Genomic DNA, 27602 nt, shown 5'->3' on the forward strand with positions numbered 1-27602 from the left:
AAAAACAACAACAAAAAAACAAACAGGAGTTTAAATGAGGCAGCCTAGGGTACACAAAATGCTGTATTTTGTTTTACTTCTTAAAGAAAAGGTGTTTGGTGGGGGATTGATTCTCTTAACCATTCTAGAAGAAACATCCTACTATTATTTTTTTCCTTGTAAGGTTAATTCTGAGTGGGAGGTATTTAAAATATATCCTTCTGAGGTGGAGGGTTAAAAGCAGCAGTTAAGTTACCACTAGGGGAGCCAGAGGCTTCCATTTCTGGATGGGGGAGAGAAAGGCTTTAAAAAGAGCCTTGAGAACTTGAATGTAGTGTTAGCTAGCAGAGCTGCTGCAATCTGTTAGAGGTAAACCTAGCAGAGATTAGGTAACAGACAAGCACCTTCAAATGAACACCCCATTTCCTGAGCACTGCAAAGCAAGACAGTGAATGATTACCACCTCACTATAGGCACACGGGGAAAAAAAGGCCGACAGTAAGTAAGCCACGGAGGTGCCCAGCGCCAGCCATCATTAAGAGCCTACAGCTGTGACCTATCTGCTGTCGTTATTTGACCTAACTGCTAAGCACCTGTTTCCAGTTGAGTCACATTAAATGTCTTCCTATTTGCATGCATGATTTGAAGGAGGACAGTGTTACGGACAATGAAGTGAAAGCAAAGGTCATCCATTCAGAGCCCGTGTGCTCACTCGAGACACCAATCAATCTAACCAGCCTGTGATTAGAAAATATACTTTTCAAGCTAATGAATTAGTTTTAAAAGGGCCTCTAAACAAGAAGCCCAATCAGACACAAGTAACCTTCAAGACAGTATTATTTCTCAATTATAGGTAGATAAAAATCAGAGGTTAGTGCAGATTAATATATTAAAGAGACTTTAAAAAACTGAGGCTAAAGTTGAAAGACACCCTACCCACAAATTTTCATGAAGCATAACCTAAGAAAAGCCCAAATGTCACTAGGAATGTAAGACTGAGTTGTAAACCCCTAAAAGGGAGAGATGCCTGGTGGAAACAATGGTGAGTCTCCTCTTTGCTTAAGGACGGGTACCTGAGCAAGCCCACTAAAGCAAACAGATAATCTGCAATACCCCACTACACAGCTCACAACTACACTTCCATTCCATAATACAATAATCCAACCACTTATGTTCAAGTTTCTAGTTTTGGCCATATTTAATACTCATTCATTAACAGTGCAGGGTTGAAATGACTCTCTACCACTAGGTGTTTTATTTATTTATTTTATTTATTTTAAAGCAGATCTAAGAATGTTCTTTAAAGTGTCTTAAAAACTTGAGTAAAAATATTTCTTAAATAACCCTTTGTCCTATGAACACCTATAAGAAAATGACATTGTCTGAGACAAACATGTCACTTAAAAAACACAAAAGCAGAATACTGAGGGAGCAAATTTAGCTTAAGTGCATAAAAATATACAGAAATTAATTCCACTAAATCTTTTAGTAGCATAATAGGACCCCTAAACTTCGCTTCTATTGGTACATAGGATCTGAATGTGGAGGATCAAACCTATAGCTCTATGTCCTGATGCTCTGCTAAGGTGTCTAGACTGTTATCAATGGCACAAAGGCACCCTCAAATAGTTCACTAATCCTGTTGAGGCTCAGGCTCTTGCTTTAAGAAACATGAACAGAAAGGAGGGGCTCAGAACAACTAAGAAGCAACACAATTCCAAAGTATGGAAGCAGCATTTAACATACTCCCGTGCTGCCAGTAAATGAAAATAATATTCCATGGGGGAACTGAGAATGTAAGTAGCAGGACAAAGTTGTGAGATGTATATCATAGTATGTTACTATGAAGAAGGGAATTGTTTCTATCCCCAAATAAAACTGGCATGGTTCATGGGCCCTTGAAAACATTTATAGTATAAAAGAATTTCAATTATCTGTATTCATAAAGGATAAATCTCAAACCTTTATATCTGAGCTTCATATTAACTCAAACTTTATTTGCTTAAAACTATCATCAGCCTGTAAAGAAATGCACTGTGAGGTGTACACTCACCTTGTCATCAAAATTCTAGAGAATCTTTTTCACTTTTTGATCATTGGTAAAATTCTATCCAAAAAAACAGGATATATATAATATATATTTTAAAAACATGAATAGATGAAAACATGAATGAAATATGAAATTAATGAAGATTCTGGGTTCTGGTAGCCCATTTTTTTTTTTTTTTAAGACTGTTATTGGGACAAAGGACCACTGGCTTTGAGTCTCTGAGAATAACAAGTATAAAATAAGAAAGCCCACATTTGTAGACAAGCTCCAGGAAGTCCATTCCCTCCACACCCAGAGGATAATGTGAGCACTCGGAGTTAACAACCAGAATTCATGTTCTTCTCCAACTGCCTCATCAGCCTAAGTTTAGAGTCACGATTCTTTTTGACATTTACACTTTAGACATATAAGCTCATGTTAAATGACAACTGGTCTGTCAAAAGTACAGGAAAAAGAACAATAATTTTCAACTAAAACCTTTCTAGTTTTTCTGATTACTGTTCAAGTTGCTATTGTTTAACAAAAAGCAGTTTCCATAGCGCCCATCTCAAATCTTATTGCTTTACAGCCGTGGGATTCCTAACTTCCATTAAAAATACAAGACAGCAGTCAACCCAGTGATTAATTGACATGGCTTTCATTGGGAGGGGGAGGGAGGGTTGGCAAAGAAATAAGACCACCAGACAAAGTGGCAACTTAAACATTCTAACATACAATGGTTCTGAGAGTGAGAGAAAGAGAGAGAGAATATTCTTTCAGACAAATGAAACAGCACTGAAAGCCCATGAGTCAAGCCACAGCCCAAACCGTGTCCTATGTAGGTTTCCTTTCGTGTTTTTAATAAAATCTCTCCCCAAACATCACTTTTAATCTTCCCCAGATGGGGCTTCCTCTTCAGACCCTTCATCTCCAGACTTCTCAAGTGGAGGGCTTGCAGAGGTCTTCTTTTCTGGAGGGCTTTCTGCTTCCTCATCCTCTTCTTTGGGAGAAGGAGTTTTTTCCTTTGATGCCTTTGAAGCCGTGGGACGACCCACTTTTCCTTTTCCTTTCACTGGACTGGGCGTCACTGAAATACAGAAAGTAACAATTTGGCGATGGAAAGATAAAAAAAAATGCCTTAAAAAAAAATCAGTGACAAAAATAAAAGCTGGTAAGTACAAAAAGTAATTCCATCACACTAAAAAGAAGAGAGCCACAGAAAAAGCATCTTACTCCTAATGAGGATAATGGAGCATTCTCAGCAGAGACTGGAGCCACACAGTTTTTGGAGCTCCGTCATCCTCCATGGTATGAACAGTCAAAGTTTAAAACAGTGAGAAACTCATGAACTGTACTCGCCAGAATACAACTATAAGCAAATCTAGACTTCTGATTGAACAAACTAGCTCCAACTAGAAAAGTACCTGGCAGAAAAAACGCTCAAAGACCCGTCAATCCTTATTGCCAAGGGTGGTTTTGTTTTTATGTCAGTATGGTTTTATCTGACAGAACAGAGAGCCTTCCCTAGCTGCGGGGACCAAGCACAGAGCAGTCAGTACTATGTGAGCACAGTGAGGCCACCATGCCTGATTTGTGCCATTCCCACATTCAGGCCAAGTCCACAGCTTTTCTTTTCATTTCTTTTTTTTTTTCTATTTGGAGCTGAGGATCGAACCCAGGACCTTAGCAAGTGCTCTACCACTGAGAGAAATCCCCAAGCCCTCATTTTATTTTCTTAAATATTTCTTTCTTTTTTAAAAAATTTATTATGTATACAGAAGAGGGTGCCAGATCTCATTACAGATGGTTCTGAGCCAGCATGTGGGTGCTGGGAATTGAACTCAGGACCTTTAGGAAGAGCAGTTGGCGCTCTTAACCTCTGAGCCATCTCTCTAGCCCCCAAATACTTATTTCATGTGCACTGGTGTTTTGTCTGCATGCATGTCTATGTGAGGGTACCAGATCCCCTGGAACTGGTGTTATAAACAGTTGTGAGCTATCATGTGGATGCTAGGAATTGAACTGAGGTCCTCTGGAGGAATAGCCAGTGCTCTTTATCACTGAGCCATTTGCCAGCCCACTCTTTTTACTTTTTTTCAAGGTTTTATTGTTTTTAATTATGTGAGTATGTGTGTGCCTGTGTGTGGGTATGTACATATGTGCAGGTGCCTATTAGTCGTGGAAATGAACTTGGGCCCTCTGAAGACCAGCCATCATCTTAATCACCAAGCCATCTCTCCAGCCCCTAGCAGTCTCGAAGGGACCAAAGGCAAATGTGAAAGCCTTTTGGATTTCTTGTACTTCTACCAAATCCAAGGCCAATGTCGAATTCTCAACAATGAACAATCTATGTTGAGAAGTTTAGCTCTTAAAAAGTTTAAAGGCAGAAATGTGGTGTTACTTTCACAGGCCTTACCTGTAGCCTTTAGTCTGGGTTTGGGCATTTTCTTTTCTTTTCTCTCAGGTTTGGACTTCTTAACCATCTTTTTGTTTTTCTTTTTTGAACTGCCATAATCACTATCATCATCGTCTTCCATTAGGAAATCTTCATCGCTGCCAGAATCTTCTGAGAGGAAAGAAGAATTTCAACATCCAACTTAAATGTATACATCCTTCCAAGTGAACAGAGGGAGACAGTGCTGAGAATGACTGGACTCAACAGGGAGTTCCACTACCAATTGGGTGGGAGCTGCCGCTGGCCCACTGGAGAATGAGTATAGTGTGGACACAGTATCTTAGAGATTGGATAGATTTCCTGCCAAATTCTGATTCGTTAAACAAAAAAAATTTAATTTTTCACTTATATAAATATACAATAAATATACAAGTGTGTGGGAATCTCTAGAAGAGGATGCTGGATCCTTTGGAGGAGGAAAAGCTGAGCCATGTCTCTATCCTTATAGTTTTATCTTTTTGTTTTGGAGACAGGATCTCACGATGTGGCTCTGGCTGTCCTGGAACTCACCACTCTAAACAGGGACCCACCTGCCTCTGCCTCCTGAGTGCTGGGATTATAGGTGTGTCACACTATGTCAGCCAAGCCGCACAGTTCTATCTTTTAACTGGTAGCATCTGCTTAATGCAAGGAACTGAATGCAAACATTTAGCATCTTAGAAAACACCAAGGTCATAAACTACAATTGCAAAGAAGGACCACAACTGCAGATGAAGCTCCATTGACTTGATCAAGTACTTCACTGAGTACTTGCTTAGCATGCACAAAGCCCTGGGTTAGACCCTCACTTCTCTATAAAACTGGAAGGGGTGGTGCAGGCAGACCAGTAGTTCAAGGTCATCCTTAGCTATACAATTAAACTGAGGCCATCGTGGGCTACAGGAGAGCCTGTCTAAACAAACAACTAAAGAACAGTAGGTAGTTTCACGTACTCTCCTGGAATGGTGCCTCATCATCTTCTTCTGGCTCTTCCTCACTGCCAACATCTTCCAGGAGCATCTCTCTCTGTTTAGAAGCCGCTTTAGACGCTGCCTGTCGTTGCTGGCGAACATTCTTATGATCATCTTTTTCATCTTCACTGTCATCTGCAATACAAAAGTTACTGTGATACAGCAATCTGCTGACAGAGGATAGAATAACAGCTTAACTTCATTAAAACAGGAAGAAAATCTATCCTTAAAATTTCCTTAAAGTAGGTAGGTAGTGGTGTACGCATTTAATCCCAGCACTCAGGAGGCAGAGGCAGTTGGATCTCTGTGAGTTCGAGGTCAGTCTGGTCTACAGAGTGATTTCCAGAATAGCCAGCGCTACACAGAGAAACCCTGTCTTAAAAATACCAAAAAACAAACAAACAAAAATCCTTAAAGCCAGGCATCGTGGTATACATCTATAGTCCCACCTAGAGAATGAAGAGTATAAGATTTATCTGCACTATATAGTGACCAATTTAAAAAAAAAACAACAAAAACCCAGCAGGGTCTGTGGGGCCATAATCAAGCAGGAGGCCCTGGCTGGTGAGAAGCCATCCATGGGCCCCCCTGGCACCTTGCAGCATCACTCAGGTGGGCCTCATTATGGTAAGCAATTATACGGTTGAGAGATGGAAGATAAAGAGGAGCGGAATAGTCCATGTGTTGTGAAAAGACGCAGGAAAAAAATGCAGGTGGTAAGGAGCAGGCTGATGCTGGAAGCGAGTTTGCCACCTGGGACCATAGTGAAGGTGGTGAGTAGGCTGAGGGCCATGGTGATATCCCTGCTGGGCTGCTGCCAAGGGCCACATCTGGGTTCCTGTTGCCAACAAGTGCCATGTTGATTCCACTCGTGTGGGCCTACCCCTGGGACTGTGTTGGGGTTGTGTGCTGGACACTACAGGAAGAGAGACGGCTGGCCCCAGCGAAGGTGAACCGACTCTAAGGGCATGGATGTAGGGGAGCTGACTCCGCCCTCTCACCTGAGGTGGGTGGCCCCAGCGGCCTGGACCAACCAGCTCAGTTACCACCCAGACCCACAGCTGGGCCTTGGGTTGGCCCACCCTAGCATCTACCCCATCTAGGACCTGATGGAGCCTGTGAAGGGACTGGTTCTGTGGAACAATACCCTCAGGATCTCCAAGACTCCGGGCGGCCACAGGATATCCAGAGGAGTTCTGGTGAGGACCCAGTGATTATGTACCAGAAACCAGAGGCCTTGAACCAGACTAGTGACTCATCGTAAAAACATTTGCTAGTAAAGCTGACTGGACAAAAGTGTGTACTATGTCAGACACCAAGGCCCTCAATGCCATCAGGACAAATCAAGAGGTGTTGGAGAGGCGGGAAAGAAGGAGAAGCAAAGGTTTGTTGTTTGTTTTGTACTTTCTTTGGTGGGGGGCACTGCAGGGGTGAGGGAGGGATTAAGGGGGAATGGGAGTGAGCAGAATTGGGGTGCATGATGTGAAATTTTCTAAGAATCAATAAAGAAGTTAAATTTAAAAAACAATAAAAAGAAAAAAACTTGCAAAATATAGAGTGCTAATGTTAAGAACCAACTTAAATTAAAAATAAATGTACTTGTAATATATAAAGACCTGGGTGGCCTCAAAATTACAGAGAACCACCTGCCTCTATCCATCATGCCTGGCATAGGCATGTAGTTTTCAAAAACTGCAAAGCTGAACTAAACTATGAACACTTAAATTTACAACTGTTTAATCCTAAAATTATCAATTATACGTCAATCTATATTTACTGATTTTAGAAGCTAGAGTAAGAAAAATATTTTAAAATAGAAGCAGTAAGGAGGCCCTTCCAATTAGCTCTATTCCAAGATATAAAACACATAAAAACAATGCTAAATTATTGCTCCTTACAATGGACTGGATGACCTTTCCAATTTAGAGACAGGCAAAGATGAGCTAGATAAAAGTCTGAGGGCAAGTTTAATAAAAATATACTACAATGAATTAATTAGTGTTTCATTAATACAGTTATTTAGTCTGCTAAATGAAGGCCAAGATGCTAGCCTCCCAGCTCTAGACTAAACTTTATTTTTACCTGTCTCTACTTAGGCTTTTTACTGAACTTTTAGGCTTCCCTACTTTATTAAGGTTTAGCTGTCATACTTCTAAAACAGTCCCATAAGCCTGTTTTTTTAAAAACAGCAAGCAAACAAACAAACAACCCCAAACCCAAACCCAAACAAACAGAAAAAAAAAACCCCAGGGTGCTGGAGAGCTGGCTCTTCAAATAAGAGAACTTGTTGCTTTTGAAGAGACCCAGATTCAGTTCCTAGCACCTACTTGATGGCTCACAACCATTTGTAACTCCAGCTCCAGAGGATCCAACACCCTCTTCTGTTCTCTGTGGACTGAAGGCATGTACAGGGTACAACCTATACATACATGTAAGCAAACTCTCCTACACATTAAAATAAAAACAGAGGCCAGACAGTGGTAGCACACAACTTTAATCCCAGCCCTCAGGAGACAGAGGCAGGTGGATCACTGAGTTTGAGGCCAGCCTGGTCTTCAGAGCTAGTTCTAGGACAGCAAGGCTACACAGAGAAACCCTGTCTCAAAATGCCAAAAACAAAACCCAAAAACAACCCCCAAACCAAAAACATAGACCTTTTATTTACTCTTTGAGAATAAAAATACATTTTATTTTATTTTTTTGAGACAGGGTTTCTCTGTGTGCTCTGGCTGTCCTGGAACTCTCAATCTGTTCAAATCTGTTCACCTGCCACTTCCGCCCATGCTGGATTAAAGGGTTGTGCCACCACTGCCCAGCATGCATTTTGATCTCATCTATCCCCTACTACTTGACATCCCTACCCCCCCAACACATCCATACTAATTTCATGGTGTGTGTGTGTGTGTGTGTGTGTGTGTGTGTGTGTGTGTGAGTTTTAATAAACTAGTAAGTCCAACTAGTGCTGTTCATATGTGAAATATATGAATGGGTGTGAGGCTTTCTATTAGAGCATGAGCAACTTACCAGTGGCCAATTTCCAGTAACTTTTAACTGTCAAGAGTTCCTAAATTATGGTTGGGGCCTTATAAGGCTCTCCCCTACTTCATGGTCAATGTTTAAACATTTCTAGTGCCAAAGATCTCATCTAGAGTCAATCAGAGAATAAAGCTATGGCAGACTCTAAACTAAAATCGAGTTGGCAAAAGTTGTGCTTAATACAAGCACAGAGTCACGCATTTTGAAGTATTAAAAATCTTAATAAAGGTAAGAAATTCAAATTAGGGTTCACAAAGCAAATGAATGCCAAAGCACATTACCTTGGTCAAAATTAAAATAGCTGGAAACAAGGAATACAGAAAGCGGTAAGCCACCAGATACGGGTTCTGTAAACAAGCAGCCTGCACTCTGACTGCCGAGTCATCTCTAGTCCTGCTGTAGTTTTTTGACAGGATCTCCTTATGTAACTCCTGGCTGGCTTTGTACTTTGCAGCAATTCTCCTGTCTCAGCATCCAGAATGTTGGTATTAAAGGCATATTCCACCATACCTGATTCACATGAAATCTTTTTTTTTCCTAAGATTTATTGATTATGTATACAGTGTTCTGCCTGCATGTATGCCTGCAGGCCAGAAGAGGGCGCCAGGTCTCATTATAGATGGTTGAGAGCCACCATGTGGTTGCTGTGAATTGAACTCAGGACCCCTGGAAGAACAGCCAGTGTTCTTAACCTCTGAGCCATCTCTCCAGCCCCACATTTTAATTAAAATTTTTTACAAAATATTTTTCTATGGCTATTATTTCAAATGACATTTACTTGGTTTGTTATAATTTCTTTATTCATATAAAAGTTGAATAGCAGCTAGGCATGGTGGCACACACTTTTAATCCCAGCACTGAAGAAACAGTTGGATCTTGGAGTTTGAGGCCAGCCTGTCTATATGAGTTCCAGGACAGCCATGGTCACATAGTGAGACCCTGTCTCAAACAACAAAACAATATATATATTTTATGTGCATTGGTGTTTTATCTACATGTATGTCTGTATGAGGATGTCCAGTTCCCTGGAAGAGCAGCCAGTGCTCTACTGCTGAGCCATTTCTCCAGCCCCCATAATAAAAAGGTCTCAATCTCAATTTTGCATGAAAATAACCTGTATCTATTGCCTGTGTGAAAATAGAAACGTTCTTATAATTCCAGTATTTGAAAGTATCTGACATACAAAACCATTTGTTAATAAATAAGTATATGAATTATTCCTACTGCAATAAATATAATTTACCTGCTGAGTGAGAATCATCCTTCTTAGTCTTCACATCTTTTTCTTCTGAGTCTTCACTGTAAGGAAAAAAGGAAGAGAAAATGCTTGTAAGTCTTAGGTCCAACTCTAAATGATCGATGGGCAGGGTGGCTACACTTGTAACTCCAGCAGTAGGCCTGACATAGTGCAGACCCATCCTGGACTACACAGTGTGCTTTAGGCCAGGCTGAACTGAAGAACAGAAAGAACCCTAAGTTGGGTATAGTGTCACATGCCTTTAATTTCAGCACTTGGGAGGCAGAGGCAGATAAATTTCTGTACATTCAATGACAGCCTGGTATACAGGAGGCTTTTGTCTTTAAAAAGTTAAGACCCAGCCAAGGCTACACAGAGAAACCCTGTCTCAAAACAAAACAAAACAAAACAAAACAAAACAACAAACGACTCTTGTCTTGAAAAAAAAATTGCAATCAGATTTCCAATTCTCAGAATTGAAAAATATACCTCTTTCATGTAATGTTCAAACAGGGCCCAGTGGTGATGGCACACACCTTTAATTCCTGGACTCAGGAGGCAGAGGCAGGCGGATCTCTGTGAGTTGGAGGCCAGCCTGATCTGCAGGACAAGTTCCAGGACACCCACAGCTTGTTATATAGAAAAACCCTGCCTTGAAAAACCAAAAAAGTTTAAACAGATGCTGAGGAATGAAACTGCTTCATTATTCCCTTACCTTACAGGGATGTTTAGTGAATAGGTGTAATTTTACTCATGGAAAAATAAACTGAGTCCCAAGACTCAACAGGAAAGGGAGTAAGTATCTTGATCAAGCAAAAACTGCAAGGCCATGGCCCAGTTTAATCCTTCTTCCCAGGGCCACAACAAACAAAATTAAAAACAAAAAACAGTAAAGCAAAGTTTATAAATTGAACTTATGATCAAGTGTATGACTTTTCTCTGGCTATTTCAATAAGCAAAGTCAGAGAAAAGCTCAACTTTTAAGCAGAAATTGATAGAAAATTCAATAAAACATTGGCTTATAGATTTAAGATCAACCTAAAGGCTAGCCTGAGCCAATTGAGATCCTGCCTGATCCCTGACCAATAAACAAAGAAAAAATTTAGGCTAGATATAGATACTGATGAGACAATGTAACAGACCATCATAAATGGTTCATATTTAGGAAAAATGTAAGTGAATATAATAAAAAAAAGTTTCTAAGTTGGGCTATTTAAAACTATGTAAGAGATATACTCTAAACTTGAGAAGATCTGTCTCCCAGCGGCAGGCATAATACTGATTTTCTCAAAAATCACATTTCTGAAATTCTCTACTAAAAACATTAGAAGTTAGGTATATAAACAAAAACTATTCAGTAAATGAATACATTTATAGTGATTTTAATATTCTATGAGTCAATTTTGTTTGAAAATTACTATTTCATGTATATGGGTACTTTATCTGCATGTCTGTGCACCAAATGTATGCCTGGTGCCCATCCAGTCCAGAAGATGGCACTGGATTCCCTGAATCTAGGATTATAGAGTTATAAACTGTTATGTGGACCTTGGGAATGGATCCTGGGTCCTCTAGAAGAACAGCCAATGCTCTTAACCACGGAGCCGTCTCTCTAGCCACCACGAGTCTTAGAATGATTGAGAAATACTATTTCATTTCTTTGAATTGCTTATCTGTATGTAATAGGAGCACCTAGAAGTGGTACTTGAGGTCCACCAGGTATGGTTTCAAAATCTGCTGGTCTATTTGCTTATTAACCCCCTGCCTTCTCTGTTTCTTTCTCTCTCTCTCTCTCTCTCTCTCTCTCTCTCTCTCTCTCTCTCTCTCTCTGTAGCCCAGACTGGCCTGAGCTCACAGAAATCCACCTGGCTCTGCTCCCCCGAGTGCTGGGATTAAAAGTGTGTGGCACCACCGCCCGGCCCCTGCTTCTTTCACTGAACCCTTCAACCTAACAGATGTGTTATGAGAACTAAGTGGCAATGTACATAAAGCAGCACAATACATCCTGACACTAATATTCTTCCATTATCATTAATAATGATGTCTTAAAGTTATACACTCTGAAAAGTCTATGTTCGTTTTGAAAACCAGGAGAAAAATTCTATCATCCTGCTCTCCATGTAGATGATCTCAATGTAGTTATGTTACAGTTAAATTGCAATTCAAGTGAACACATTTGTAAAACTAAAGGAAGAGGTTTGGAAAATGTTTGTCCAGGACATGTAAGGTCCTGGGCTCCATTCTTTGCACTACAAAAAGAAAAAGAATAATAAAAAAAATTAGGGAGAGGCAAGTATCTAAACTGACTTCTTGAACAAGAAAGACTCATTTTGAGAGTAAAATTCAACAGTGTACAGAGCTTAGAATTCCACAAGCTTTAGTAATGGTTCTGCTATTGATCACCACAATGAAGTGTCAATACCAACCTTGGATAACAAATTACAAATTTTTTAATTCAAAGCTGGTCTTGGTGGCACATTCCTTTTTTTTTTTTTTTTTTTTTGAGCTGAGGATTGAACCCCGGGCTTAGCTCTACCACTGAGCTAAATCCCCAACCCCAACAAATTACAAATTTAAAACATTCTTTTGGCTCATGTTTGAGGAAACAGCAAAAACCATTCTTGGAGATCACTTCTATCAGAAGTTCAGACCAAGTTGCTTCTGGGGATGAGGTGGACCTGCAGACCTATAAGCACAGCCTACACAACGTGAAACACAGACTGCATAGAGAAACTTCACCCAGGTACAGCTCACAAACTGCCTTCATTTCAGAGTTCGGACAATGTCACCAGGAAGAGAAACACAATGATGTCTCTTACCTGTCTTCCTGTGAATTCTTTCCAGATCGCCTCTTATTTTTAGCTTCTCGGGGAGATGACCGAATTTTCTTAGCAGGAGGGCCTGAATCTCTTCCATAATCTTCATCTAAACAAGCAATTTTTCAAATTCAGTTAATTAAGACATTTACATGCTAAAATCACATATTACTCTTCATATTATTTAAATAAATGGGACCAGATTTCCCTCATGGTTTCTTTAATTAAAAGAGGGAGGGGGGCCTGGAGAGATGGGTCAGAGGTTAAGAGCACTGACTGGTTTTCCAGAGGTCCTGAGTTCAATTCCCAGCACCGACATGCTGGCTCACAACCATCTGTAATGAGAACTGGCACCCTCTTCTGTGTACACTGGAGAGGTGGCTCAATGGTTAAGAGCACATGCTGTTTTTCCAGAAGACCCAGGTTTAACTCCCAGAATCCACATGGAGGCTCACAACTCTAGTTCCAGAGGATCTAATGTCTTCTTTTGGCCTCTACAGGCACCAGGCACACACGTACACGCAGGCAAAACAAGCAAAAAAGTACTCTAGAAAATTCGAGCTAGGAGTATTTATTACTTAACATGCAGGAGGCTGAATTCTACCTCCAGCACCACAAAAATAAATAAATAATTTAAAAATGGCCAGTGAGATGGCTCAGCAGTTACTAGCACTTGGCTGTGCAGGCCTGAAACCTGATTTAGATATCCAGAAGCCATGGTAGAAGGAGAGAACTCACTCCCAAAAGTTTTCTTCTAATCTCCATGTGTCCACACTCATACATACATATCCCAGGCAAGCACATACAACTAAAAATAGAACTTTAACATTCCTCCCCAGTCCCACCTATTTTAATCCTATTTTACACATTATTGTCTAGTCCTTATATACATACATTTTATATGTTTACAACACAGCTTGTCATTTTATACCATTCCCATTTAATTTGTGATTTTCCCATGTTTCAACATCTTCATATTTACTCAAAATTCTAGTAATATGGGTTTTATTATAAATATCTTAGGAAAAAAACCTAAGCCAGGCGGTGGTAGCACACACCTGTAATCCCAGCACTCGGGAGGCAGAGGCAGGTGGATCTCTGTGAGTTCGAAGCCAGCCTGGTTTACAGAGCTAGTCCAGGACAGCCTCCAAAGCTACAGAGAAACCCTGTCTCAAAAAAACAAAAAACAAAAACAAAAAAAAGAAAAAAAAAAAAAAAAACCTAAAATCTACAATCTTAGATCAGTAAATTAGTAAAATACCTTTTTTTTTTTTTTTTTTTTTTTTTTTGAGACAGGATTTTTCTGTGTAACAGTCCTGGTTATCCTGGATCTTGCTTTGTAGACCAGGCTAGATTCACAGTGACTCAAACTCAGAGATCCGCCTGCCACTGCTTCCCAAGCACTGGGATTAAAGGCATGCACCACCACCACCACCACTCTTTTTTTTTGAGACAGGGTTTCTCTGTGTAGCTTTGCGCCTTTTTCCTGGAACTCACTTGGTAGCCCAAGCTGGCCTTGAACTCACAGAGATCCACCTGGCTCTGCCTCCCGAGTGCTGGGAGTAAATTACTCTTAAACTCAAGTATTAAATATATAATGCACTCTGGATACTTATAATGTTAAAAAAATACCTCCAATTGTAAAAGCCCCATAAGAAAACCTCACCTTAAAACACCACTACCATATACAAATGGTGAGAAACTAGAAGTAGTGTGGAACTTCAGTATTATTAAACTGCTAGATTCACTATGAATTCCTTGACAAAATATCCTAAGCATTATCTCCAATATTTATTTTAATTGTGTGTATGAAGGGTGTATCTGTGGTTATGTGCATGAGCTCATGCATGCTGAGAACTGAACTCAGGTCCTCTGCAACAGCAGTAATATGTTAACTAGTGTACCATATTCTGTTGCTTAAAAATAACTAAAAGAAAAGAAAAATAAACCCAAGTGAGTGAGATAAGAGCAGTGCCCAAAATTCTACAGCATGACTCTTAACCATGCTGGGTAGTAGTGGTACACACCTTTAATCCCAGCACATGGGAGGCAGAGGCAGGCGGATCTCTATGAGTTTGAGGCTAACATGGTCTACAGATCGAGTTCCAGGACAGTCAAGGATACAGAGAAACTCTGTCTTGAAAAATCAAAAATGACCCCTAGCCACATTTAAAAACAAAACAAAAACCAACCATTTATTTGTGTGTGTGAGCATGCCTGCCAGGTTGTACATATAAAAGACAGAGAAGAACTTGCAGGAATCGGTTCTCTCCTTCATTCTGGAGATCAAATTCAAGTTGTCAGGCTGGGCACCAAGCCCTTTGCCTGCTGAGCCATATCGCAGGCCCTTAACTACATTTTTAAAAGACAAAAGAAAAAGGTCAGAACAGCTACATCCCAGCTGAGGGACATAAGTATCAACTCTGCTTCAGTTTCCTTAAATCAAACAGTATGCTCTAAAAATCAACCTATTAAACACAAACATTTATAACAGTTCCCAGTATGTAGTACAATTAATTATCTTCCAAGCCTTCTCAAAGGGCACATTATCTTTATAAAGCAAAATTAAGAACTCAGCAGTTAAAGCCACTGGTTGGTCTTCCAGATGACCTGGGTTCAATTCCCAGCACCCACATAGCAGCTCACAATGGCAGTAACTCCAGTTCCAGGATCTGATGCCCTCTCATGCCCTCTACAGCACTGCACACACTTGGTACACAGGCATAAATGCAGGCAAACACTCAAAAATGTAAAATAATATTAAAAATTTAATAAAGTAAAAGAAGATAGTAAAAAGACCCATCTTACTTCATTATGCAAAAAGCATAACTCTTTTTCTTTTTTCGAGACAGGCTTTCTCTGTGTAGTTTGGGTGCCTGTCCTGGATCTCACTCTGTAGACCAGGCTGGCCTCGAACTCACAGAGATCCACCTGGCTCTGCCTCCCCAGTGCTGGGATTAAAGGCTGGGATTACCACTGCCCAGCAAAGCATAACTTCTTTAGGCATAACTTTACTTTAGGCAACAATAGCACAATTTTCTTGTTTATTTTTTTATTTTATTTATTTATATTTTATGTATGAGTGTTCTACTTGTATGCCTGCATGCCAGAAGAGGGCATCAGATCCTATTATAGATGGTTGTGAGCCACATGCGGTTGCTGGGAATTGAACTCAGGTCCTCTGGAAGAACAGCCATGCTCTTAACCATTGAGCCATCTTCTCCAGCCCCCAATTTTCTTGTTTTTTAATCAGGGTCTTGCTTTGATATCACAGCTAGTCTGCAATTCCTGGGCTCATGTGCTCCATCCATATGTCTCAGGTTCCCGAATAGCTGAATTATTGGGCTCATACTACCGTGCTTAACTAGCAGAAGGTGTTTTACATAAACAAACACTGCATCATAAATTACTGGACATTTAACCTTTGGATCCTAAAACCAGATAAGAAAAAAAAGAAAAAAAAATCAGGTGTTTTGGTTTTTTTTTTCCCAATGATTTACAGAAAAAGCTAAATGCCAGGCATAGTGGCACACACCTGCAATCCAGCAAATGTGAGGTTAAGGCAAGAACACTTTGAGTTCAAGGACAATCTAGGCTATGTAATAGACCTTAGCTCAAAGAAAATGGGTAAGTTCATGTTTTGTTTTCTTTGACATAGATCACTGGGTACTTTTAAAACCATGACAAGAAACACATAAGCTGACAGTTCTGTCAGCACAACATGTGACTTTTAGAAATCACAAACATACCTGCATCATCTGATTCCTGAAACTGTGAGTAATCAACGACCTTCCTATTTCTGCAGAAAGAGACAAATTTAGTGATTAAAAAAAAATGTTATGACTTCTAGGATGTCAGAATAGACATTTTAGTTTTATAAACAGAATAGTTCTCAGGCCAGGTGTAATGATGCATGCCTTTAATTCCAGTTCTTGGGAGAGAAAGGCAGGCAGATCTCTAAGAGTTTGAAGCCAGCCTGGTCTGCCTACATCGTGAAATAAATAGTGAGATCCTGCCTCAAAACAACAATAACAAACAGACAAAATCAACTCTCAAACTTATACCACTGACCTGGTGACAGCTGAACACTGTTCTTCCCCAGGTTTATACTACCCACCTCCCCAGAACAGAAGAGGTAAGAGTTCACCACACATACATATTCACTGTAAATAGACATTCCATATACATTTATTATACGTTGCTGTGGAACAATCTTTGTACACTGTAAATATGTATTACTTTCACTGGTTAATAAAGAGCTGACTGGCCTATAGCTGGGCAGGAAGAGATTGGGCTCGAGAACCAGACTAGGAGGATTCTGGGAAGAAGGGCCGAGTCTGAAGAGTCACCAAGAGAGGCAGAGAAGCAGCATGGGAAATACATACATGAGGTAAATTAATCTCGGGGCAGCATACAGATTAATAGAAACAGGTTATAAGATCTAGCTAAAAACAAGCATAAGCTACTGGCCAAAAATTCATTAGTATTAAGTCTCTGTGTGGTTATTTTGGAGAGTGGCTGGTGGAATTAAGTGTTATTTTATACCCCACCCCACCCCACCTTCTTTCTGTATTATACAGCCCTGGCTGTTCTGGAACCTGGTTATATAAACCAGGCTATCCTATAACTCAAGACATTCTCTTGCCTCTGCCTCCCTAGTATTAGCATTAAAGATGTTTAACACTATGCCTGGCTGCTATTTTATTCCTTTTTGTTTGTTTGTTTTTTGAGACATGGTTTCACCATGTAGCCCTGGCTGTCCTGGAACTCACTCTGCAGATCAGTCTGGCCTAGAATTCAGAGACCCACCTGCTCTGCCTTCTGAATACTGGGATTAAAGGGTACCCTACCACCTGCCAGCCTTTTTTGGGGGGAGGGCATTATTTTTACTGTTATATACACAATCACTTATAATAATCTTGATAAAACAAGATTACTGCTAAGCAAAAAAGTTAAGATATAATATAGTTGTAACACTCCCAAATTACAATAAGACTAAGCCTTAGAAGAAAAAACTTTGCTGTAGTCTAAAATGCTTAGAGGGCTGGAGAGATGGCTCAGAGGTTAAGAGCGCTGCTTGCTCTCCCAAAGGTCCTGAGTTCAATTCCCAGAAACCACATGGTGACTCACAACCATCTGTAATAAGATCTGGTGCCCTCTTCTGACCTGCGGGGATATGTGCAGACAGAACACTGTACACATAATAAATAAATAAATCTTAAAAAAAAAGATGCTTAGAAAAAGGATGTGGTGTGTGTGTGTGTGTGTGTGTGTGTGTGTGTATGTTATCTATGCATGTGCACATGCATACCGTATATGTTCTGGTACCCATGGAAGACAGAAGGCCTCAGATCCTCTGTATCTGGAGTTAGGTGGTTGTTGGGGTGCCTAACTTGGGTGTTTGAGATAGGCTATGTAAAAAAAAAGCTGACTTTAAACTCAGGATCCTCCTGCTTCCTCTGCTCCAATTACAGATGTAATTGGATCACACATAATCAGTGAATTCTGCCTTCTGTTTTGTTCTACAAAAACTATGAAATCTGGAGATGATTTTGAAGTATATAGGAGAAGGTGCACAGGTCATATATTTATAGCACTCTACATAAGGAACTTGAGAAGTGTACTTGGATGCTTGTTGTATTAGAGCTAAATTACATTTTTTTAATGAACTCATTCTTGTCAAACTAGAAGCTGAAAATCTACCATGATCAAAACCTAACATTTAAGAGGAGCATTACTAAAGTAAAAGGGCATGAGATGGTCTATTTATTCCTAGCCAAAAACAACAGAAAAAGTCTTGTCCAAGTTCTACTACAGAGCTAGAAATGTTGACACACACCTGTCATCCCAAGGAAGTTAAGGTCAAGAGAGTCTGAGGTGGGCTGAGCTGCAGAGTCCTAGTTTCAAACTATTTAAATGCCAAATGGAACTAACTCTCCAGTTGAACAATAACTACCAGAAACAAATACACCATTTCAACATAGCACAGATGACTGGACTAAAACCCAATCAGGGCTCTGCCACAAACTAGTTCTCTGTCCTTGAGTAAGGGATTCCCCCTCACTGACCATATTTTCCAACTGTAAAGCAGGAGGAATACAAACTGCTAGAGAGTGGGGCTGGAGACATGGCCCAGTGGCTAAAGTGGCTCTTGACCAGTTCCACTCCCAGCAGGTAGCTCACAACTCCTCTAACTCTAGCTTGAGAGAATCCTCCTCACTACTCTGGGCTCCACATGCACATACCCACACATAATTAGAAAGATATATTTGCCTTAAATACAAAGGAAAGAGTGTACCTTTTGGGCCAGAGTATAAGTCATTGGTAGAATGTCTTATTAGTGGCTCCCTACCCTAGATAACATAAGGTAGGGGATGCCTGTTTACAATGAACTATTTGGCCCTGAACATGGGTGACCTAAGTAGTTTAAAGGTAACAGGATTTTAAAAGTAGGGCATGGCAGTACAAATTTGTAATCCCAGCACTTGGGAGGTAAAGGCAGGAGAATCACGCCAATATCTTCAGCTACACTAAGCACATAAGATGCTGCCTCAACACCCCCACCCCAATCACAACAAGATTTTAATTATAATTATCAACTTCTTTCTATTAAATAGTGACAGAATGTTGAGGGCTGGTTAAATGGGTAAAGGTACGTGTCACCAACTCTGATGACCTGAGTTCAGTTTTTAGGACCAGCATGATGGAAAAGGAGAATGGCTCCCAGCTGTCCTCTGGCCTCCACAAGCACAATATGGCATGTGCATACCACATACCTATCACACATATAAATACATGGAATAATTTTAAGAATGAGAACGTTGGTTTCACATACCAAGAATATCATTTTTGTCTGCTCTAAGAAAAAGTATCCTGTCTGAAGAATGAAGGAGTACATTGTTTTATTAGAGTTAGAAATTGCCATGTTTTGAAATTATTTCACTTAACTCCCTTAATTTTACAATGAGAAAATGGAACTGAGGCCATAGAACTTAGCTCTGTTTTTCTCACTATGTAGCTCTGACTAGCCTAGAACTCAGCACGTAGACCAGGCTAGCCTTGAACTCATAGAGAATCATCTGCCTCTGCTTCCTGAGGTCTGGAATTAAAATTGTGTACACAATATCAAGCCTAGAATTTAATGTTTTGTAACAAGTCTGCACATCTGTCTGAAATCTTCATAAAGAAAGCTGAGATAACAACACAGTCAATTGCAAATCCTATCTAATTATCAGGACCTTAAACTTTACACCATGGAGAACATAGCCATTTTTTAAATTAAGTCTAAGTAAGAGACTTTAAAACAACCTACAGTTCATTCAACCAATGCTTTACTGCATTGCTACTTCTATCCTAAAGTTAATTATTATAAAAAACTGACTTTTCTGGGGGCTGGTGAGGTGGCTCAGCAATCAATAGCACTGGTAGAGTTCAGATCCCAGCACCCAGGTCACATGGCTCACAACCACTTGTAACTCCAGTTCTAGAGGATTCAACACTCTCTTTTGACACAAGACACTCAAATGGCACACATATACACGTTGGTGGTCAACATCTCATTTATCAGATGAATGAGATCCTGCAGAGCAATGCTTTTCAATTTATAGGCCACAAACCTGTTACTAGGTCTTGGAATCATTTATCGGTGCATAAACAGCATTTTAAAAGAAAAACAGCAAATAGAAAATAACAGAGAAAACTGTATTCTAACACATCTAAATTCACAATCTTTCAGGCAATTATAGTCTTGTACAAAGCTGATTATAATTACACATATTCCAACTGGAATTCTACCAAAGTAAAGTAGTTCAAGAGCCATTTAGGGGGAAAAGAAGACTGCAGACATTTCCAGATTTTTGCTTTTACCTTTAGAAGAAAAACTGCTGATGACCTATGGCCACAAAAAATGGTATTTTTGTTTGTGTGAATAAAATGTCACATGTATGCAGGTACTCAAGCAAGAGCCCAGGAGGTCTGGGTATCTATTCCCCTAGTGCTGGAGTTCCTGATGGTTGTGGGGAGCAGGGTCCTCTGGGAGAACAGCAAGCTCTTTTAATTACTGAGATATCTCTTTAACCCTTCCTCTTCTATTTTGGTCTAAAACTGGTCATCTTTCTACTTTAAGCCTCCCATGTAGAGGAAATATGGAGCACACCATCAAACCTGGCTCAATATATTTTTTGTTTGCGACAGCAAGCTTCTTGAAAGTTTAAACATTGTTAGCCAGGTGTGACTGCCCATGCCTTTAATCCCAGCATACAGGGGGCAGAGAGGCAGGCCTCTGAGGCTCGTCTACATAGCAGGTTCCAGGACAGCTAGGGCTACAAGGGACCTTGTCTCAAAAAATAAATAAGGAAAAATAAAGACCTACTAGTCTTTGGTAGTAGTGATTACGGAGACACAGTGATCGATACTCAGCAGATTCCAAACAATCTTATGCAACCTTGAATCTTGTCAACAAAATCCCAAAAGAGAACTAAGAAACACTCATGATCCAAGGTAAAATTCCATTCATTAAATGGTTCTTCCTAGGGAGTCCAAACCTGTCTCCACCATCTACTGACTAGGTCATGTAGTCTTACCTACCATAATTACCCTGTCTAACCCTATCCTTCATCTCAGAGCACCCCTTAACATTTATGTTAACCTCACTTTCTCCTTCATGGTAAATACTATGTTTTTGTGTGGTTGGTTGCATTTGTCTTCCTGAGACAGTCTCTACATAGAGCCCCCTCTGCTGTAACTCACTAGGTAGACAAGGCTGAACACAAGCTCAGATAGGTATCTGTCTGCCTGTCTCCCGAGTGCTAGGATTAAAAGAATGTGCCACCATGCCCAGCCTCTGAACAGTATGGTTTTAACAACTCATCACATATTTCAAGTACCTTCGTTGATTTCCTCCAAACAAAATAGATAAAGTAAAATCTGTCCAGTAATTCCCACAGTAAATCTAACAATGTGGTCCATAAAAGATAGAGAGGAGAATAAATAAGGGCTATACCCTTCCTCTTCTAATTCTTCTTTATGTTGCTAACACAATCCAAGATCTCAGTTGTCTTTGTTGATTTGCTGTACAGTGGATTTCACACTATAATTCTAAGGACTTCCCTCAACATGTTATATTTCTCCCAACTTCCTATCTTCTGCAAATGTCATCAGCCTTCCTTCCATCAGTCCTCACCTACGTCACCAAGAATAAAATAGCCCCCCACCCAAAAAAAAGGGACAAGAACATGATGATGATGATAGACCAAGAACAGAAGATTATAACACTTGCCCATCCGTCTGAGAATTCATTCTGTTTGGGTTTCTCCATCTTCCAAGATTCTGATGTGAAACTGAAAACTCTTGTTAAAATAAAAACTCAGCATTTTCACAGAATTCTTTTGCTCTAATAAACCTTTTATGTATCCCTTCTGTGATGCCGGGGTAGAATTTAGGGCTTCGTGCACACTAGCCAAGCACTCTACCAGTAAGCTACGTCTGCCTCATTCAAAAACAAAACAGCAAAGAGTTTACTTAAATCAGTGAACTTGTTAGTGCATGAAATTGTCCACCTGAAAGTAAGATCAGGGCTGGGGATAGCTCACTTAGTAGAGTGCTTGCCAGCATGCACGAAGCTCTGGGTTCAAACCTCAGCACTATATAAATAAATTAGGCTTGGCATCAGGTTTGTCATCCCAGAAAGTGGAAGAAACAGAAACCCAAGGCCATCCTTGATTACACATTAAGTTATACACCAGCTAGCTATACATGAGACTGTCAGAAACAGTAAAAACGAACATTTTAAGAGCATACATTTGAGTGTAAAGGTATAACTCAGCAGCAGAAAACCAGACAGTATAAATTTCTCTTGTAATTCATATTTAAAAAAATTTGTCTCATAGACTGGAGAGATGGCACAGGAGCTAAGATGATGCCTACCTTTAATCCTAGCAGAGGCAGGTAGCTCTCTGAGTTTCAGGGCCTGGTCTATACATAGTGAGTTCCAGGCTAACCAGGGGTACAGAGAGACCATCCTACAAGGGTGGGGGTGGGTGGGTGTTAAATAACTTATGCTTTTATAAAATGAAGCCCTGCCCTTACTAAGTCTTGAAAATTTATCACGAGTTTTTCCTACTTTTATTTTGAGACAATCTCATTATGCAGGCCATGCAGGCCTTGCACTTTCTGTATGCCTGCTTCAGTCTCAAGTGCTAGAGTGACAAACAGACAACATCACATCTAGTTCTAGAATATATCCCTGACACTTTAAAAACTGAAGTCTATAGAAAGAAGTTTCTTTCAAGTCACACTTCTTGTTCACAGGCACATATACATCTGGAAGTAAAGAACAAAAAAACAAAAGGAAACAGGCTCATCTATAAGCACATTTAATGGGATACTACATTTAAGTATGTCCTTGTACTTGTTTGTTAAATTCTAAAATATTTCCAATTTTCAAATTTCCCCTTTAACAATAGGGTCTTCTTTAAACTACTTTTTTGCTAAGAAAGAATATTAAATTTTAGAATTCAGACATTATCTCAATTTTCCTTGAAAAGACAATCCTGAAAAACTTAATTTTAATCACAACTACAAACAAAAGTAACATCCTATCAATTTATAAGAGTCTATACTTTTTCATTAAGTAATGGCAAAGACGTGTGTGTGTGTGTGTGTGTGTGTGTGTGTGTGTGTGTGTGTGTGTAGTGTATGGGAGGGGGATAGAGAACTCGACAACAAAACCCAAAACCAAACGTGTCAGCATTTGGGAGGTTAAGGGCAAGATTTAAGGTCATCTTCAGCTATACAAGTTTGAGGCCAGCCTGAAGCTATGTAGGACACCAGCTCAAAAAACAAAATACCCCAAAACAAACAACAACAAAACACTTTAAGAGTGGTCTGCCTCAGTGGTTAGGAGTGCCTGCTGCACAATTATGGGGACAGGAAGTTGGATGCTAGTGCTCACATAAGCCAGGTGTCCCAGAGCATGCCTGCAACTCCAGCTCCAAGAGAGGTGGAGACTGAGGGTCCCAATGCTTACTGTCTAACCAATTTAGAAAATGTGAGCATGAGGTCTAGGAAGAGACCCTACCTCAAAGAGTGATGGAAAACACAAGATGCTTTTGGCCTCTTTGCACACATGTATGTATACATACACATATCATATCTCAGAGGGAAAAATTGAAACAAAACAAAACAAAAACACCAAGGCCAATGAGATGGCTCAGAGGCTAAAGGCACTTGTGCCAAGACTAGGTTCAGTCCCCAGAACCCATAAGAATGGGACTGACTTCCCTAAGTTGTCCTCTGACTTCAACCAGACAGGTGGTATGTATATCCACACACATATACTCAAGTAAATGTAATTCTTTTAAAATCGAGTTTTTAAAAGGGAATAATGAGCGATAAATCATCTAGGTTACAAAGGAGACCTAAAAGCTGACCTGAGTGACTCCATTTAGTAGACAGACAGAACATATACTTACTATACGAGATCAAGAAACCTGGGTGAACCAAGTAATTCTGAGCCTTCTCATCTTTTCTTCTTCTTTTTAAGATTTATTTATTTATTATGTGCATTGGTGTTTTGCCTGCATGTATGTCCGTGTGAGGGTGGCAGGTACCCTGGAACTGGAGTTACAGACAGTTGTGAGCTGCCATGTAGGTGCTAGGGATTGAACCGGAGGCCTCTGGAAGAGCAGCCAGTGCTCTGAACCCGAGCCATCTCTCCAGCCCCCTTTTCTTCTTTTTTTAGGTAAGACAAGATCTCACTGTATAGCCCTGACTAGCCTAGAACTCAACCACCAGCTTTCTGCCTCAAGCGCTAAAATTAAAGGTGCGTGTCACCATGCTGGGCCAGTTCTCATCTCTTTTAGCAGCATCTTCTTTCTTTTCAAGGTTTAAGAGTCATGAAAGCACTCTGAAAGTTAAAAGAAAAAAAAGGCATGCTATGTGCTTTTAAATTTTTTTCTTCCCTTTGAGTAAAAAAAAAAAAAAAAGAAAAGGTCATTTCAGAAAACAATACTATTGTTTTGTGGAATAAGGGGTCACTTTTAAAACAAGCTCATGCTCCCACCCTATCTGCATGCACAAAGTGAATGGGAAAGAAAAGTTTCATTCCAGGTATCTTTACTTAATTTAACTTTCAATAACCACACAGACTAGCAGGACAGGTGGTTGGTTACAAAGTTAAGTTGGGAGTGGTGTCTCAGTTCTGAGTTTGAAGCCAGCCTGGTCCTGACAGAGTTCTATGCTTGACAAGGCTATACAGTGAGAGCCCCTACCCCAACAAATAAATAAATACATCTGTTTAACAAAAGGAAAAAATAAAGCAGCCCATGTTCTAGTCCCAACTAATGTAGGATACAAGGGACCTCACTTTTATGCAGGTTCCAGTTAAGCTGCCAGTCAGCACCCCACCCCCCAGTTTGCCTTTCTTCCTAACCCCTGGACTATGTATGTTATGCAATTAACTTGAATCTAAGGCCTAAAGTAATTGTCCTGCAGATATAAATTCAGATTAAGTCAATTCACTAAAATAAAAGCACCCAAAGCATGGTGTGCTTAAATTAAAGGGAGTAAACTACTATAGTAATTACTTCCAAGTGACAAAAAAAAGCTTAATACTGTCTGGGTCCTAATTTTAAAATATCTTGAGTAGATGGCACTCATTTTTTTAATTTTGAGCTGAGGACCGAACCCAGGGCCCTGTGCTTGCTAGGCAAGTGCTCTACCACTGAGCTAAATCCCCAACCCAGTACTCAGTTTTATGTCCCCGAAGTACTCACTATAACCTCAAAGATACCGACTACTTGCCCAACGCAAAGCTCACAGAAGAGATGGTAATTTGGAGGTGCGGGTTCAAATAAACTGGAAAAAGCAAGCAGGTAGTTAACTGCTTCTCGCTTTCCCACCCTGCGCGTGGGAGGAGGATGCAGTCTCAAACTACCGCCAATAGGAGATCATCCTATCAGGAGACAGACACATCAGTGGGGCACAAAACCGTAGCCAGATCCAAACCTATTTGGTATTAAGGTCCTTCTGATACCGAAACCTGGAACTGACAACTGTAAAAACACTCAAGGATTACATCTTTACCTACTTAGAAGACACTAGGCAAAGAGTAACAGGTATTGACTTCGTTCCTCCCCCCGCATCCCGCCCTCTCAGGCCTCCACACATTGGACTAAACCACACCCCTCCACCCAAGGCACATTCCGTACAACAGCCCTGGAAGACACGAAAGGGGCGCCCACCGAGAGAGAGGAAACTGAAAACTTCTTGGAACCATGGGAATAAAAGTCTGATCGCTGGCGGAGCGGAGTCCCTTTACGATTAACGTCACTCGGGGGAAAGAGAGGGCTGGATACTGAATATCCGAATCGTGTACGCGGGTGAGGGGCAACGAGAACCACACGGGATTTGGGTCGCGCGGTTAACGCGCACGTCCCCGGAGGAAGGGCATTTGCGGACGCAGGAAAGAGAAAACTTGGGGTTAACTCGTTCGGAACTCCTGGGTGGGGAGAAGCAGCGACCCTTAATTTTTCGGGGCTTAGTGTCAAAACTCACTCTTGCCCCCAAGGGGAAAAGCAAGCGTGGGTCCCGCCCAGGCCGGGCCAGGAGGCGGGGCCTGCCGCGACCCCGAGGACGGAGGCGGGGCCGGGCGGCGAGGCACAGGCTAGCCGCTCGCCAAGACGCTGGGCTGCCCGCAAGCCTCGGGAGGACGGGGTCGCGCGTGGCTGTCCCGGGCTCGGCCGCAGGCTCGGGCCGGGCCCAGGGGTGCGGCCTACTAGGGCGCCGATTGCGCGCTGCGCCCGCAGGGACAGGGACAAGGCCAGGGCGGAGGTCGGGGCAGCCGGAGTAGCCGACCCGGGCCCGGAGGGGTGGAGGCGGCGCGCCCTTGCGCGCCCCCGCCAGCCCGCGCGCCGCCGAGCCCCCCCACGCGCAGGGGCGCGCGCGAGCCCCGAGAGAAGGCCGCGCGTGGTAGTCAGGAGCACGGCTCCAGGCCCGCGGCCCAGCTCCTTCGCCCTCACCCGTGCCCGTCCAGCCCGCCCCGGGCCTCGGGACTCCACACTGACCTGACAGGCCGAGACATGTTCGCTGTCGAGGCACGACCGAGTCCAGGAGCCGAGGACCAGGACCCCCCTCCCCGCGCGCTCGGCGCCCCACCCCCCCGCTCCGGCCGGCGAGGCCGCTGCTACCGAGGCCCGAGCTGCTGGCTTCTCAGAGTCCGCGGCTGCTTGTTTCGGGCCCCTGGACCTGACGAGCCCCCCGCTCCCCCGTCTTCTCAAAATGGATGAATCAAACCAGCCGAAAATGCGCCAAAGCCGTGGTGCAACCAAACCCGCTAGGGCTTGTGTGCTCCGCCCCAGCACGCCCGCTCATTGGTGGCTTCTGCCAGACGCGCCCCAGTCATTAGTCCGTTTGAATCATCACGCCTCCAAGGCCCCGCCCCACTCCCTGATAGGCCCCGCCTCCTCCATGGGGTCCTGTTAGTCAAGATGCGCTGAGAGCGCAGGGACGCAAAACAAAAATGGTCGCCGATTGCCCGCCCCCTGGCTTTCTCGCCAGAGCTGCAGATTCGGCTTGGGTTATATCTTGAGCGCCCCCAAAGAACCTGATTTATATAGAGTTCTGTGTGGACCAGGTACCCGTGAAATCGATTTAATTTCTCCTGGCGTGATATTTTGCAAAACAGCTAATTGCAAGACTCGTGGGATAGGCAGCAGATTCGTCACTAAGGGACTACTTCAAAATTGGAGGGAAATTTCTTAGGTTCAAAAATTTGACCTTAGTCTTAGGAACGCTGTACTCTGGCTTCAGCATTAACCTCCCAAGGCTCAGCCACGCTGCTGGAGTGGAGAGTTTTGCTCACAATCAAGGAATGTCTTGGATCCCATTCTTCATTCTCCATTCTGATCTTTGAGAGCTATTTCATATTCATTAAAATACCATTTCCGACATTACTATTTCAAAGAGAAAGGGGTGGATGATTAAGAGTGGGAGTGGTGACGAAATACTTGCTTCAGATTTACAACACTTAGTAATTGAATAGGTTTCCCTCTCTACACCTCAGTTTTATGATGAATAGAATAGAAAACACACTACCTTATTA

At 41.6% G+C, this 27602-nt stretch overlaps 1 protein-coding gene across 2 annotated transcripts; it reads right to left on the bottom strand.

Moving 5' to 3' along the window:
• Window positions 1-26772, bottom strand: Nucks1 (nuclear casein kinase and cyclin dependent kinase substrate 1). Of its 2 annotated transcripts, none has more exons than XM_036202438.1 (7): window positions 26566-26772; window positions 16252-16301; window positions 12506-12611; window positions 9693-9748; window positions 5396-5548; window positions 4425-4571; window positions 1-3095 (listed from the first exon to the last, which is right to left on the bottom strand). In XM_036202438.1, the coding sequence occupies exons 1-7, from the start codon at window positions 26580-26582 to the stop codon at window positions 2896-2898; spliced, it is 729 nt and encodes a 242-aa protein (XP_036058331.1). In that variant the 5' UTR covers window positions 26583-26772; the 3' UTR covers window positions 1-2895. The 2 variants fall into 2 exon arrangements, with proteins under 2 accessions (XP_036058331.1, XP_036058330.1); XM_036202437.1 differs by having other exon boundaries at window positions 4425-4574; window positions 26566-26770.
• Between the last annotated feature and the right edge of the window lie 830 nt (window positions 26773-27602).

This window comes from Onychomys torridus, chromosome 11 (genome assembly GCF_903995425.1).
Source record: "Onychomys torridus chromosome 11, mOncTor1.1, whole genome shotgun sequence".
Taxonomy (NCBI): Eukaryota; Metazoa; Chordata; class Mammalia; order Rodentia; family Cricetidae; genus Onychomys; species Onychomys torridus.

Bases quoted from the DNA above. Each gene is read 5' to 3' on its own strand.
- Nucks1 (XM_036202437.1), bottom strand. The intron at 5,549-9,692 runs GTAAATTATATT...TTTGTATTGCAG, and splicing joins GGATGATTCTCACTCAGCAG to ATGACAGTGAAGATGAAAAA. The intron at 3,096-4,424 runs GTAAGGCCTGTG...TCTGTATTTCAG, and splicing joins ACCCAGACTAAAGGCTACAG to TGACGCCCAGTCCAGTGAAA.